Source organism: Amphiura filiformis, chromosome 2 (assembly GCF_039555335.1).
Source record: "Amphiura filiformis chromosome 2, Afil_fr2py, whole genome shotgun sequence".
Lineage (NCBI taxonomy): Eukaryota > Metazoa > Echinodermata > Ophiuroidea > Amphilepidida > Amphiuridae > Amphiura > Amphiura filiformis.
In genome coordinates, this window is record NC_092629.1 from 68,580,407 (window position 1) to 68,595,395 (window position 14,989).

The 14,989-nt window shown below is 36.8% G+C and overlaps 1 protein-coding gene across 1 annotated transcript; it reads right to left on the reverse strand.

The window, feature by feature from the left end:
* Nucleotides 1-13,259: 13,259 nt before the first annotated feature.
* LOC140142415 (uncharacterized) lies at nucleotides 13,260-13,688 on the reverse strand. The gene has a single exon (XM_072164388.1). The coding sequence runs from the start codon at nucleotides 13,686-13,688 to the stop codon at nucleotides 13,260-13,262; it is 429 nt and encodes a 142-aa protein (XP_072020489.1).
* Between the last annotated feature and the right edge of the window lie 1,301 nt (nucleotides 13,689-14,989).

Sequence of the window (14,989 nt, forward strand, 5' to 3'; positions counted from 1 at the left end):
GTTGGTTTTTATACTAGCCTAATTGTCCTAATCATTCAATTCCTGCTCTCTCTAACTTGTATTAATATCGTGAGAGGCCGATCACAATGTCGACACCCTGTATTATAAATATTTTTCCCTGCAACTTAATACTCCGTTGGTGAGCGACGGGCGATTGGTATTTCACCGAACGCAAGAAAAAGTATCCTATCTGATTGGCTAGGAATCGATCGCTAGATCGCTCAGTGCCGAAGTACAAACTCAAAATGTAGAGGTATTTTCAATTCGATAAAAATCAATATTCTATTATTGACGCAGATAAAGAAAGTTACATAGTGTCTCGATAGCTCTCGATATAGTGCATTGTATTTTAGACTTGTGATTTCATATTCTATAGAGCGCGTGGATCTGAGCTTTAAATGATTTTAATTCTCAAACAGTTGAATATATCACAATGCATGTACGATTTAACACTTAGCCACACCACTGCGTCTAAGATATTCTCGGGTGGGGGTGGGAGAGGCGCTAATTTTGTTTCTCGCCCCGGGCGCTACCAACCCTAGTTACGCCACTGTATTTATGACAGGGTAAATGATATGTATTTAATCACCGCATTCTATACTAACGAATACACGAACATTTTATTTAACAATTACTATAATTATAGACTACTCAAAAGCCTTTGACAAGGTGAGACATGATCAGCTTTTTGAAGATCTTGGTAAGCTAGACCTGCATGGAAAGGATCTACGACTGTTGCAGAACCTTTATTGGAACCAAACAGCGTGCATAAGGGTGGATGGAGATTGTAGTGAATATACAAGCATTAAGAGAGGAGTCAAACAGGGATGTGTGATGTCACCAGATCTCTTTAATTATTACAGTGAGCTGATTCTAAGGGAGCTAGAAAAGGAAAATGGTCTCAGTATAGGTGGACATAACATCACGACCATAAGATATGCAGATGACACGGTCCTATTAGCTGAGTCTGAGGAGGATCTGCAAAGGCTTCTTGATGTGGTGGTATCAAAGACTGAAAGCCCAACATGCATATTGAAGGTGAAAGATCAAAGAATTAAGCAAGTTTCCTCCTTCAACTACCTTGGCAGTCTAATCACAGAAGATGCCAGATGTATTAAGGAGGTTAAGATAAGGATTGCACTGGCTAAGTCTGCGTTCTCAAAATTAGACAAGATCCTAAAAAACAGTGCCCTCAGTATAGAGACCAGAATTCGGGTACCCAACTGCTATGTCGTCCCTGTATTAATGTATGGAAGTGAAGCATGGTCAATAACAACAGACATTAAAAGAAGATTGGAGAGCTGCGAGATGTGGTTCCTTAGAAGAATGATGAAGATCCCGTGGACTGATAAAGTGTCTAATGACGATGTCCTAAGTAGAGCAAATGTGAACAGGAAGCTGTTACGTGAAATCAGAGTTAAGCAGCTCAAATTCCTTGGTCATATCCTCAGAAAGGATGGTTTCGAGAACCTAATATTGACAGGAAGAATAGAAGGAACAAGGAGCAGAGGCAGGAAGAGAGTGATGTGGTTTTCAAATCTGAAAGACTGGCTAAAAGAAAGGGGAGCTGAACATAAAGCGACAGAGCTTCTGGAGATGGCTTATAACAGAGAATTGTGGCATGACATGATCGCCAACGTCTTGGGATGTGGAACCTAGAGAGAGAGAGATAATTATAGAGCTTGACGTTTATTTGCATTCAAAAAAAAATATTTGTCTACATGTAGTTTTAGTCAGTTCATTATACTTATCAATATAATGTAGGCCTATATAACTAAATTCAAGACATTTATATATTGTCCATGAACTTACACCCGGCATCTCAGATTACCTCGAAATGCAAAATATCAATCTGGAATTACTAAAAATTACATTCATATATCCAATACCCTTAATTGCCCTTTTCATTGTACTATACTGTATATTTATATTTATATTTTTTATAATTGTACAATTCATTGTGTATTGTAGCTTCATGAATATTGTTGTTTGTTGCTTGATGAATGGATAAATAAAAACAAATGTTAAAAAATTGATTGATTAATTGATATTTAGCATTTTCTAACATATCTAGAAACTACAAGTATCAGTGTGTATTCAATAAGCAATAAAGTGCTCATCATTGATTCACTACATATTATAGTAAATTTCACAGTCTACTTGGTCAAAAACCATTCATCACATTGTTGCACACACCTCTTCAATGTCCATGAAAAAAGAAGCACCCGTTATAAATTCGTTGATAATTAACTTATCACTATCAGAGCATAACTTATTCTGCAAACAAAAATCAATATTAAATAAAATACGTCACTATGTGAAAAGGACTAATGTCAATTTCTCCGTTCAAATGACAAATACGTCGCGCAAATACGTCAGTATGTGAAACAGTTGCACAAATACGTCAGTATGTGAAAAGGACAAAACAGCAATTTTGCCGTGCATTGACAGCGTCGCGCAAATACGTCAGTATGTGAAACGGCAAAGTCTTCAAATTGCAGATACGATATACTGGGCTGGCGCAGTATAGATGATCGGCAAATACGTCGTTATGTGATGAAGACATTTCAAGATTACTTAATTTCTTACTAATTAAAGCCATATTATAACATTTGCTGAGGAGGACACCCTCACTGATTTTTTAAAATTCATTTGTACACGATTATATTGTACTTTATTAAACCAATATACCCTGCAAAAATCAAGACTCTAGGTGCTGTAGTTTCGTCAAAATCCGAGATTTTGAATAAAACGACGGAACCGGCGTTTTATTATTACGATGGAATTATTAGTCGAACGCATACACGATGTTCATAACACACAGTACGTACACGGCGTGCGGGACGGTGATCTGCACAAACCAAGGGTCGTAACATGACCGAAGGAGTGGTACGTATTGGCGACATATGGCGCTGGTAGTAAATTCCAATTTTCTTTGCGTTGCCGTAGTAGTTCGGCTCAAAAAAAAAGGGGGATATTTCTGACAGTAAAAATCTAACATTTTATGGCAAAGAAATGCTAATCTATTTTGTATGAAAATGTTATAATATGGCTTTAAGCCACTTTGAGGCATGGTGTTTGGTGAATATATAGAGTAGAACATGACAAACTAACATACCAATTTTCTCAAAAATATTAAAAATGTCGAATACGTCAGTATGTGATACGGCCGATGAGCTGGTTGGTATGTCCTTGGTTCTTCTGAACTGAGTTTACTGTGCTGCTTTTCCCTCTACCTGGTTGCCTCCTTGACGAATACAGGTTCCAGCCCTGGTCCTCAACGTATCAATTGCATTGCGTAGGCCTACCCTCCTTGTGTGCCGTATACTTGCGAATGCAGCAGTAATACGGTTACGAAGATGGACACCCTTTATATAGATATAAATGAAAGTTTAAAATTATTCATGGCTGGTGTGGTCAAAAGAAGTGTCCACATAAATGTCTATGGAGAGAGTGGCCTTCTCAGTGTTGTTTCAATTGTGGGCTTGTAATAACAAAGGGAGCGTTTCGTTTTTCATAACATTTGCACAATAAGTCGTAGTGTTGTGTCATTGGCCCTTGCAAATGTTAAAGCAAAACCTTCCTATATATTATAGTGTTTTGGCAATTTTGTTTTAAACATGTTCAAGGGCCACAAGTACAGATGTGACTGCCCAATGACGACGTGCTTCAAATGTAGAGGTATGGAAGTTACTTATGCCACCTCGGCCTAAAATATATAGTAATAATAATGATAATCAATGCTTAAGGTTGGTCTGAACCATGCCATGTTTTTAAAATGCCGAATTCTATATTCATTAGTCTGTGTACTTTAAGTTTGAACTGAAAAATTTTAGATTTAATATTTTTGTTCCAATTTGCTATCATTAATAATAAAAAAATAATTACAGTTCAAAATCAAGGCCTTGTCAGCTCAGGAAATCTTTTAAACAATCAAATGAGAAGAAGCTTATAATTCGGTATGTAAAACAAATATTGACTGCTTAATATTCGGGTCAAAGTTTTAAATTATAGGCCCTCGGTGATGTCAAAACCATGACTATGCCCTCAGCTTCGCTTCGGGCATAGTCATGGTTTGACATCACCTCGGGCCTATAATTTTAACTGTGACTATGGGGCTGTGACAAACTCACAAATTAAAATTGCAGATCCAAGTTCTAGAAATAACCCTATTGGGGAAAGCAGATTTGTTTTCCAATAAAGCGTCGACTAGGCGAGACACGATATGTATTAAATTGTGTTAATGCCCGTGTGTATTGTGTGATGTGCCCTGAGTAATTTAATTTAATTTAATTATTTAACTTTGTTTACAAGCTGAAAGTATGTCATGAGATGGGAAAACCCCTTGTACGTGCAAGATAATGATGTGAAAAGTCGTTTTGGAATTCCCCCAAATTATTGTAAACAAAGTCAGAGCTATGTTTGGAACTTGGAAAGCCCCAGTTCATTATTGCACCATCAGGAAAACCCCCCAGGAAGTGATGTAATGTGAATGTGTATAATTAATCTTGGGAAATCCCAAGATTGCAGCAATGTTGTGAAAATGTGATTGAAGTAATGGTTTATTAATAGATGATGGGTTTTTGCATGAGTACTGATATAAAAAGCTGGAGGCTTTTGTTGGGACTTACAGAATGCCGTGGGGATTGAGAAACTCCACATGTGTGTGATGGTCTTCGTGCTTCAAAAAAGAAGTACATTTTAACCAGTTTATATAGCCAATAATTGAGCTAATTTTAATACAGCAACGAAGAAGACAGTGAGCACACAAAAGTGCTCTTCCTCATCAAAGGATTAAAAGTTCTTCTGTCAAATTGCTGGAGTTTGCTGGGTTTGTGAAGGCCACGCATCTGTCAAAAAACAGCGGAGCTGTGTTAAAGAAACCTGTTCCCTGGAAAAAGAGTGATTGGTGAAAGAAACACCATTTTTGGAGAAAGCAGCGCAAGGAGATATATTTGTGGAGATAGCAGCGCAAAGGAGATATATTTGTGGAGATAGCAGCGCAAAGGAGATTGAAGGAAGCATCATCATTTTCGTATGAGGATTTTATACGCAAGGATTATAAATGCAAGTGTACAATGGACCTCGCTTACTTTCGCAGGACAAGTGAATAAGGATATATTACATCAGTCGTCCAGAACATTGCAAGAACTCTAGAATCACCAATAACAAGAACGCTGGTTAAATATCGATAGAATAAAACTGATTGTGTGATTTTATTGTAATTGTTGTTATATGTACCAAGCATACTTTATTTTCAATTAAAGACTTAGATTTTGTTAGCTTAAAATCAATCAGTGTATTTGTGTTGTGCATTCGTGTGAGTTCGGGTAAAAGGTGATTTTGGCCTTGAGTCAAGTACGACTTGTAACAATTGCACTGGACGGCTTAAGCCATTGTATGTTCCATCGTGTCATAGCAGAAAGACGTGTATAATTGCATTTATTGGACAGAAGGAATCATCAAAATGCATACAAGGTAAAAACATTGGCAAGGACGTTCAGCAAGATTTGCTACACCTCCTTAATCAGAAAATTGTATTATATTTGATTCGGAATTTCTAGCATCCGGCAATGTTTGCAATGTGGGCGATGACAAAGACCAACAAAATTACGCACGATCTTATTATGTAATTATGTAGCCCTAGTTGACCAAACTATGTAAATATTATGACCGATTTGCGTCCGTTCATAAATGAAGAATAGTGAGAATCAGAGAGTGTTGCATCACTTGAGCATGTCGATCATATCACATGACTGTAGATGGCTTAAGTCTTGGATTTTAATTTGATATTTACACCAGCCTATTATAGTAATTCGAAAAGGAAAAAAAGTACAAAAATATAAAAAGTACTCGTTAAATATTTCTAAATGGGTCAAATATGAAGCGAATTACTTATAGACATGCCTGAGTCAAATCAAAAGGTGTTGAAAATTCGACTAAATCTACCGTTCAGCTACGGTGAGTGTGGGTTATTACGGACATCAAATCGTAATTGTTTTCAAGAATCCCCCCACTAAGATCACCAACTCGGGGACTTCCAGCTAAGAAGCGTATAAATTAGGTATGTCACAACATTTGTGTGTATTCGGCGAATCCAAGGCAGTCCACAAACTCATTAGTAGTGTACGGTTTGAAGCTGATGAACATTCAATAAGGACTTCATTACATTCATTTTTTTTCTTAAACGGAACAATCTATATTCAAAGCTTCTCATATACGGAATTGTTAAAAAAATAGACAAACCTATGTTCAAGCTCTCAGATTACAGCTGTTCTCAGATGAATTGACGCGAGTGTGCCTTTCTGGATGCTCTTATAATAACGAATTAGAGCAGTGTATTTTAATATGAAAACTCTGTCTAGGAAGTATCATATTCAACCAAAACCATTTAGAAGTCTTTTATGTGATTTACTGAAAATCCATAAAGGCTGTCCCGTGGTACTTAATTAGCATTTTATTACAGATTTCCACAATCATGTTTATATATTCATGAACATTTAGGATTTAAAAAAAAGCTGCTCCTGAGGCAAAGGGAGATAGTATATTTTCGCTACGGGACACTCAGTAGTTTTTAACTTCAACTTTACAATCATTATAGTTGGGCACACTTAGGAAATGATTACGCCATACTAAAACCCGATAAACAGGCCATGGTTCTCTCACGGGTTTCAGAAATCCGTTTTGAGAATTTATTATTGTCACAGATTGCGGCATGTTGGATATCTGTATGCCCATATTATGGTCGTAATAACTTTGTATAGGTAAATCAATGTTTGGGATATACTTTGTATAATGTTGGGAATAATTCTAGAAAATGTCATACACACTCTGATCATAATCCTAACCCTACCGTGGTACACAGGGTAGGGGAGACCGGGGCAAGTCCGCCCTTTTTTTCAATTTCGCCTAGAGAGGACAATTCTCACGTTAAAGGGCTATATCTTTTACACGTTAAGGGGTCCAGTAATCTTTTTTCAAATTGACCACAAATGAGAGAAATTTGCCATGTTTGCTGTGAATTTTTGCCTAGCAATATTGATCACAGGTTCAAAATTGATGGTGCACATCAATGACCAAAGTCTCTAGTTTTATATTTGAGCATGATCACTTGTGTAAGGTCATGGGAAATTATGAAAATAGGCCTGTATATATATAATGTTGCATTTCCGCTCACGCACTTTTTTCACTCAGTCGAGATTTCATAACCTTCCCTTGGGCCGATCTCCCAAGAAAGAATTATGATACTTATTTGGGACTTCGGAACTCAACATATGATTTAATATATTTCGTCTAGGCAGACAATGTGATGTGATTTTGCAAGGTCGGAAACGAAAATTTCCAACTTTTACAAGGAAAAAGACTTCTATAGTAATGGTGGCAGCGAGGAAAAACAAATTTGCGTGCATTCATAACCTACTTCCTGTTCAAATATTTCAGTTTAGTGGCGAGTTCTGCTCATATATGTCATATCTACAGAATTCGTGTTACGGAAATTTTGAGCAGGAGATCACTCATTAAAAGCTTACCTTTTCAACTTCTCCCCACGAAATTGGCCACGTAAGAAGCCCAACACAAGCCTTGCACTGTGGTTATATTCATATTTCCGATTGATATCTTCTGTTAGATATATTCCATATTTTGCTGGTAAAAGTTCCTCGCAATACTTCGTAAATGGCACCAAGTGTCAGTATGAAATTGACTGGACTAGTTATCTAACCTCGATTTCATCATTTCAAGGGTTCTCATTGTAGGTTGTCGATGTACGCTTAATGTGACTGAACTTAGTATCTGCTGGTGATACTTTTAAAAAAAGGTCACAAAATAGTTACTTCTGACTTTTAAAAAGGTTTGTCTTAAAAGATCAACATAGAAACTGTCAATTTGTTTTTGTTCACAACACACTATGGCATGTTTACGGGAAACTATATATAATTTAAAAGCGTAAAACTAAGGGTTAACCAACTCCACATCATGCATCTTGTGTAATCATGTCATGTTCATATTTGTCTTTATGCCTGACAACTAAGTGACAAGTCTGGTCCCGGTTTATGCAAACACGGGAAGTATATATATCGACTATCTAAGTAAATTGTTATGAAAGACCTCTTAAAACAGGTGCCAGGTATCGGCGATATATAATGACTTTTTTCTTTAAAGTTCAAAATTGATGGAGATGTCTAGACCTTGACTTTAAACATCTCAGTACAAGCAAAGTTTAAACACTGGAGCCCCCTGTGACTCGAGCTGCAGAAGTATATACAAGTGCTTTCACATTGAGGTATTAGCGGTTTTGATAGGGTTGGTAGGGTTAGTGCAAACCGTTGTAAACTAAATTTGTAACCTTTAAATGTTTATTAGCGAAGGGTGCACATTTGGTATATTTACTGCTCCGCGCTGCAGTATTCTCTGTATTCTCTAAGTCAATCAGCGGTTTTATTCTTTAAACATACAAGTGTCTATTCATTTTAATTAAAAACACATTTGCAATGAATATGAGCGTACAGTTTATTGTTAAGATAATTATATTTCAATTAATTTTAAATAACAATATAACCTGTTTTTAGATTATAAAATTAATTTAGAAAATAGAATCAATCTTCATAACAATCTAGAATCACTTACTTTTGTTAACCATGTTAACTCTGCAGCTCAGAATCCGTTTTACCAAATTACCAAACCATAGCATGTGGCTGCATGAGTTTGTGTAGAGATAGGCCGAGATTTTTGGGCAAAATTGAGTTACTAGCTGTATTGTTGTTGACGGGTCAAAAACATAATACAAACCTTCTTACACCAAATTCATAATTCATAAATGCTCAAAAATGGGGGTATCATCCAGGGTTTTCTTTAAGCATTTTGCTGCACGGTTGTTTGATGGGATCATTTATTAGTTTTGCAAACAAAACATCATGTACAACCAAACTTTAGGTTTAAACAGCTAAATGTGATATCATGCTATTGTATACAGATGCTTTTGAGTTGTTCTCAACTTTAATTTCCCCTCTTTTACAAAATTATTCACTTTTATAGCATTTGTATAGCTTTTTCGTATATAAAATATATCTATTAATGACAAAATAGGTGGCGCTATTTAGTTACTGGAAATTACTGTTTCAAGCTTTTAATACAAACAATTCCTTTTATTGTTTGATAAAATATGTTTATAAAATTTCCTTGTTGCTTGTTTCACATATTCCAGCTGTTTTAATGGCAGTATTAATCACCTACCTCTTGCATATGTCTAAATCATATGTCTTTATCATAATAAAGACATATGATTTAGGATAAAAAGCGCCATCTATAGTTTGCAATTAGTTAATAATGAAGCCAATTCTATATACATCAAACAACACATACACATTGTTAAAAATTTCTTCTAAAATAATATCATGAAAATACCCCTTGGGTAAGGTTTTGGACCCCTTCAGAGGAAAACTTCACAAAGTAAACCGTGGTCACTCTCCGAGCTGCAAATATCGATTTGATCAATAATCAATAATCATCAAGAACCAAACTCCAGCATTAAAATACATTTACAATGTGTGCAGTGAACACCATTATTTTGAAGGGCATATCTATTGCAAAAACATTCGAAGAGAATAATTATTACATTACAAGTTGACACTCGTTGCAATTTTGTATGCGTATTTCTTCTGAAAAAAGACACATTGTGTTGGTAAAGTTCGGGCTCGTACGTGTCCTTCCCCGTTCGAAGCGAAATTAATTTTCAAGGCAGCGGGCTAATGACGTAAGTAAATGAATGCCTATGTTCACGATATTAAACACAATGAGCCTAGAGCTCTTTTCATGTTCATTCACGCATACATCATCTAGATGATCTATGATTCATGTATACATGCACGAGCCACGACCTTCAATGGTCATCAAAGGCATGGAAATAGTAGATGAGATTAGCTACCAGCTCATTGAAATTGTTTATTTGCATAATAAATACAATATACCTGAATATACTAGTCTCAGATTGATTACGCTGAAATTCTAAGCTCTTTTTTTTTAATTTGTTTTCCAAATATTTCTCATGATATTGATATACATATGAATTGTAATATCACACTTAATTAGTAACATAATTATAAAAAAAGAAGTGGCTGATTTTATCCATTTGTTTAAAAACCGTTACATTTTTAATACTTAATTCAGAGGGGTTTTTTTCTGAGAACAACAACAGTATACGTTATGTGCATTGAGAATGTTTATAGTCCCTTCTCTCAAAGCAGGCACATCTCATTTAATGACGTCAACCTTTTTTCTATGTCAAATCTGTCTCGTTCGAAGGACCTCACCGCTTAAGTTGGTTTTTGCGGAATATCAATTTTAAACGTCTTATTTTCTCAAAAAAACATTTTCATTGTCCTCATAATTATTAGCTTGCCAATGATATGATCTTGTCCGAGCAATATATATGACCTTTACAGGTAACAGTTATCATATTTTTTGATAAATCTCTTTATTTCCTTAATAACATATGTAGGTTCGGTTATATAAACTATCGGTATTGAATTTTAATCAGGGAAACCCTATTCTTTGTGTTTCTAAATTTTGGATATTTGGATATTAATCCTCCCTAATAAGCAGAATCAATCAAACTAGCTCCGTTGCCACACTTTCAGTAATACCCAGTAATATTAACCTACAGGTACAGCGTATTGAATAAGGACTGTTAGATATTAAATATTGGTAAATTATGCTTTACAAATCCACTAGATTACTCACGTTTTTAGACGTTTCATCTTCCGATCGGAATACTTCATCAGTAATGCGATGAACCAGCGGTGTCTGTGCACAAGATCCCCAACGAGGATTTCATTGTCGCGACCGAGAAAGTGAGTTGGAAATTACCACCCGTAGAAGCATAAAAAACTCAGCGAAAATCCCGAAATCGAACATTAGCAAAGAGGAAAGAGTAGCGCTCAAACAGTTGAAAAAGGACAAGTTAATCATAATAATGGGTGCAGACAAGGGTAGAAGCACGGTTGTTACATCTACCGACGGTTATGAAGAAAAAGGTAAACAACTTGCTGAGTGATGAAAAAACTTATGAGCAAAGTACAAGTTGGGTACCATACAAAGACTGAAGAATGAAAAACAAGATTGACAATAGCCAATATAAGTTGCTCTACCCCACTGCTGAAAATACACCACGCAAGGCACGGCTGTTTGATGTATATAGAATCGGCTTCATTATTAACTAAATGCAAACTATAGATGGTGCTATTTATCCTAAATCATATTTCTTTATTTGCAAGGGTTAGGTGATTAAAACCGTCATTAAAACAGCTGGAATAGGTGAAACAAGCAACAAGGAAATTTTATAAACATATTTTATCAAACAATAGAAGGAATTATTTGTATTAAAAGCTTGAAAGGGCAATTTTCAGTAATAAAATAGCGCCACAAATTTTGTCATTAATAGATACATTTTATAATCGTAAAAAGTGAATAATTTTGTAAAAGAGGGGAAATTAAAGTTGAGAACGACTCAAAAGCATCTGTATAGATGAGGTGACATGTGTTTACATTTGATACGCCCTCTGTTGGTCTGTGATCAAAACTGTCAGGCAAAAACACTATAGTTTACATGGAAGAAGTTGATTTTTATTCATTAACTTTGGTTTCAAAGCAAATAATACAAAAATGGTATCAATCTTGTTTATAAATGCATCAAGCTATATACATAATATCACACAAAACTTCAAAGGTTTTAAAAGTTGAGTTTTAAAGAGATTTATGTGGTCTGTCATAGACACTTCTGTGTTATTTTGCCTGCTTTGAAACAACAGAGGGCGGTCTGAATGTAAACATGTGACATCATAGGTCACCTCATCTATACATTAGCACGATATCACTTTTAGCTGTTTAAGCCTAAACTTTGGTTATACGTGATGTTTTGTTTGAAAAAACTAATAAATGATCCCATCAAGCAACCGTGAAAGAGGGATACCCGGTCAGATCAATTGTAGATTACACTGGATCCATCGCGTATCAATATATTTTGTCCCCTATGGTAGGAAAGACGGCCCATCATGTCACTAACTCGCGGGAATTAGCGTAAGAACTAGCTACGGTCAGAATTGACGACGAGGACATTTTCAATTCCCATGATGTCGTGTCATTGTTCACGAATATCCCTATCAATAAAACGCTGGAGATAGTGAGAGATTATCTGGACAAGGACATCACGCTGAAAAAAAAGAACATTACTCAACACCGAGGACATTGTTGAATTACTTGAATTTGTTTTGACGACGACATATTTTTCATTCAGGGGAGCAATTTACATGCAGAAATTTGGAGCGGCCATGGGAAGCCCGGTGAGCGCGATTATCGCGAATATTGTTTTATGGAATGGTTGGAACAAAAAGCTATAGCCAATACACCCATCGCTTGTCGTCCAAAATTATGGAAAAGATATGTCGACGATATCCTAGAGATTATACCAAAGGGCACTACGCAAGAACTGACAGATCACCTCAACAAATCGGATCCAACCAACAACAATAAGTTCACTCACGAGGAGGGAGCGGAAGGAATACGCTCGATACGCTGATTAATCGGAAAGAAGACGGTTAGGTGAAGACAACAGTGTACAGAAAGAAAACGCACACCTACCAATATTTAAAATTTCGCTTCGCAACATCCCTTACACCAGAAATTGGGAGTAGTCAGAACATTGCTAGATCGGCAGGAGGAGGAACACATCAAACATGCGCTAAATCAATGTGGATATCCTAACTGGACGATTGAAAAAGTAAAACATCAGATCAGAGATAAGACCAAAACGAAGAACAAAGCAAAGGACAAGAACACAGAAAGTAGTAAGGGCATGGTAGTGATACCATATGTCCAAGGCGTGTCTGAAAGACTGCAACGAGTGTTTAAAAAGCATAACATCCAGACTGCGATGAAGCCACACAATACGCTAAAACATAACCTCGTGCACCCCATTTTAATAGAAGCCATCAAAACTTACGATTGTGTTTATGAAATACCATTCAAAAACTGCAAGAAGTCGTACATTTGGGAAACCGGCAGACCCTTCGGGGCAGAACTTACTTACTTTACTTTTATCCACCACTTTTGCCTTTCATAGCGTCGTGGGGAAATGTAACTTTCTTTCCTGGGCGAGTCGGGTAGCCTCTCTCATGACAATCCCATGACTTGCGAGCACTTCCTTTACTCCATCTGCCCACCTCTTCCTTGGTCTTCCTCTAGCTCTAGTTCCTGTTATTTTGCTGTTATACGTGTTGTTTTGCAACATATTTTGTGATTGGTGTGGTGATCACCATCTTTCTGATATCCTCATTCCTGATGTTATTCCTCCTTGACTTATCAGCTGCTCTTCTTAGGCATCTCATTTCACTGGTGATGAGCTTTTGGGTTGTTCTTTTGTTGAGAGTCCATGTTTGGCACTGGTAGCAGAGAGTTTGGAAAAATATGACATTGATGAGTTTTGCTTTTGTATCCATCGGTATTGCAGGATGTGTGAGAAGCGGGCCTAGTTGATAGATAATATTATTGGCCTTTTGACATCGTGTCTCTATTTCTCTGGTGATACTTCCATCCTCAGAAAAGATACTTCCCAAGTACTTAAACTCCTTTGTCTGTTTTAGCTTGCTGTTGTTAATGGTGATGTCAATATCCGTAAATAATCGACTAACCACCATAGTCTCTGTTTTGGCTATGCTGACTTTTATGCCATATTTCTCACATGCTGCGTTTAGTTTGTTGGTATGATATTGAAGTCCTGCTGAGTCCTTGTGGATGAGGCTCTGGTCATCTGCAAAGAGAAGCTCATTTTAATATTTCTCCACTAGTTGCATTTGCTTCCTTGGCGATCTTGTCCATATAAATCAAGAAGAGCAGTGACGACAACATACAGCCTTGACGTACCCTGATGTTACTGGGAACCACTTTGACTGCCCACTTCTGGTTCTCCCCATGCATTTGCTGTCTTTATATAGAGCTCTGACATTATCTAGCAGTTGACCTCTTATTTCAAAGCCCACAACTGTTCTCTGTCCACCCGATCAAAAACCTTTTCTTGAAAAGACTGAAAGAACATTTAAAAGAATCCAAAAAGCTGGCGGGGAGGGAGTTCGCGCGCGCTGTTCGAAAGGAGTCGGTCGATGAGGTTAACAGGTCCGCCATCACAGACCATGTATCACAGCAAAACCATATCATTGATTGGGAGGGAGCTAAAGTAGTCGACAAGGACTCATGCGGGCAAATCGGGTGGATTGGGGAAGCGGTGTATATCAGAGGGGGGGACGTTATCAACCGCGATGAAGGGATATACTCACTCAATCGTGTATATGACCAGCTATTACAAAAAACTACACCCTCTGGAGATGAGAGTAGGAGTGTTGCTGGTTCATCACATTACTGATGAAGTCTTCCGATCGGAAGATGAAACGTCTAAAAACGTGAGTAATCTAGTGGATTTGTGAAGCATAATTTACCAATATAAGTACAGCGTATATCTCAAAACATGTTACAATCCCAACAACACTACGACATGTTCGTTTGCCGCGCACCTGTACAAATCAGCAGTATATATCCTTAGTGAATTGCCCATTGTGCCCCCATTCATAAAGGTCATACAGACACACTATTGGCTTGAACAGCAGCATGTGAAACAAAAAACAAAACAAAAACTAACGCAGCAGTCAGAACGTATCGAAACTGCCAACTTGCGACTTTACGCTTATTTCGTGGTAGCAGGTCAGATATAATGTTTACCCATTAAACAAATAAATCAGTATTAGAAAATAGAATACTACCTCAACATCCGATCGCACTTGAGCATCTACAGACTTCACAAAAAGTAACGCGTGTAAATACGCCTATAGCATTAGAACTAATCGCATTCACAATATTTTACCATAGAAAGAATGGTTATATATTTTATATTATGTTACATATTATAAATAAATTAGCACGACTAACAATGGTTCTCCTGCAGTGT

Bases quoted from the DNA above. Each gene is read 5' to 3' on its own strand.
- LOC140142415 (XM_072164388.1), bottom strand. From the start codon at position 13,688: ATGGTGGTTAGTCGATTATTTACGGATATTGACATCACCATTAACAAC.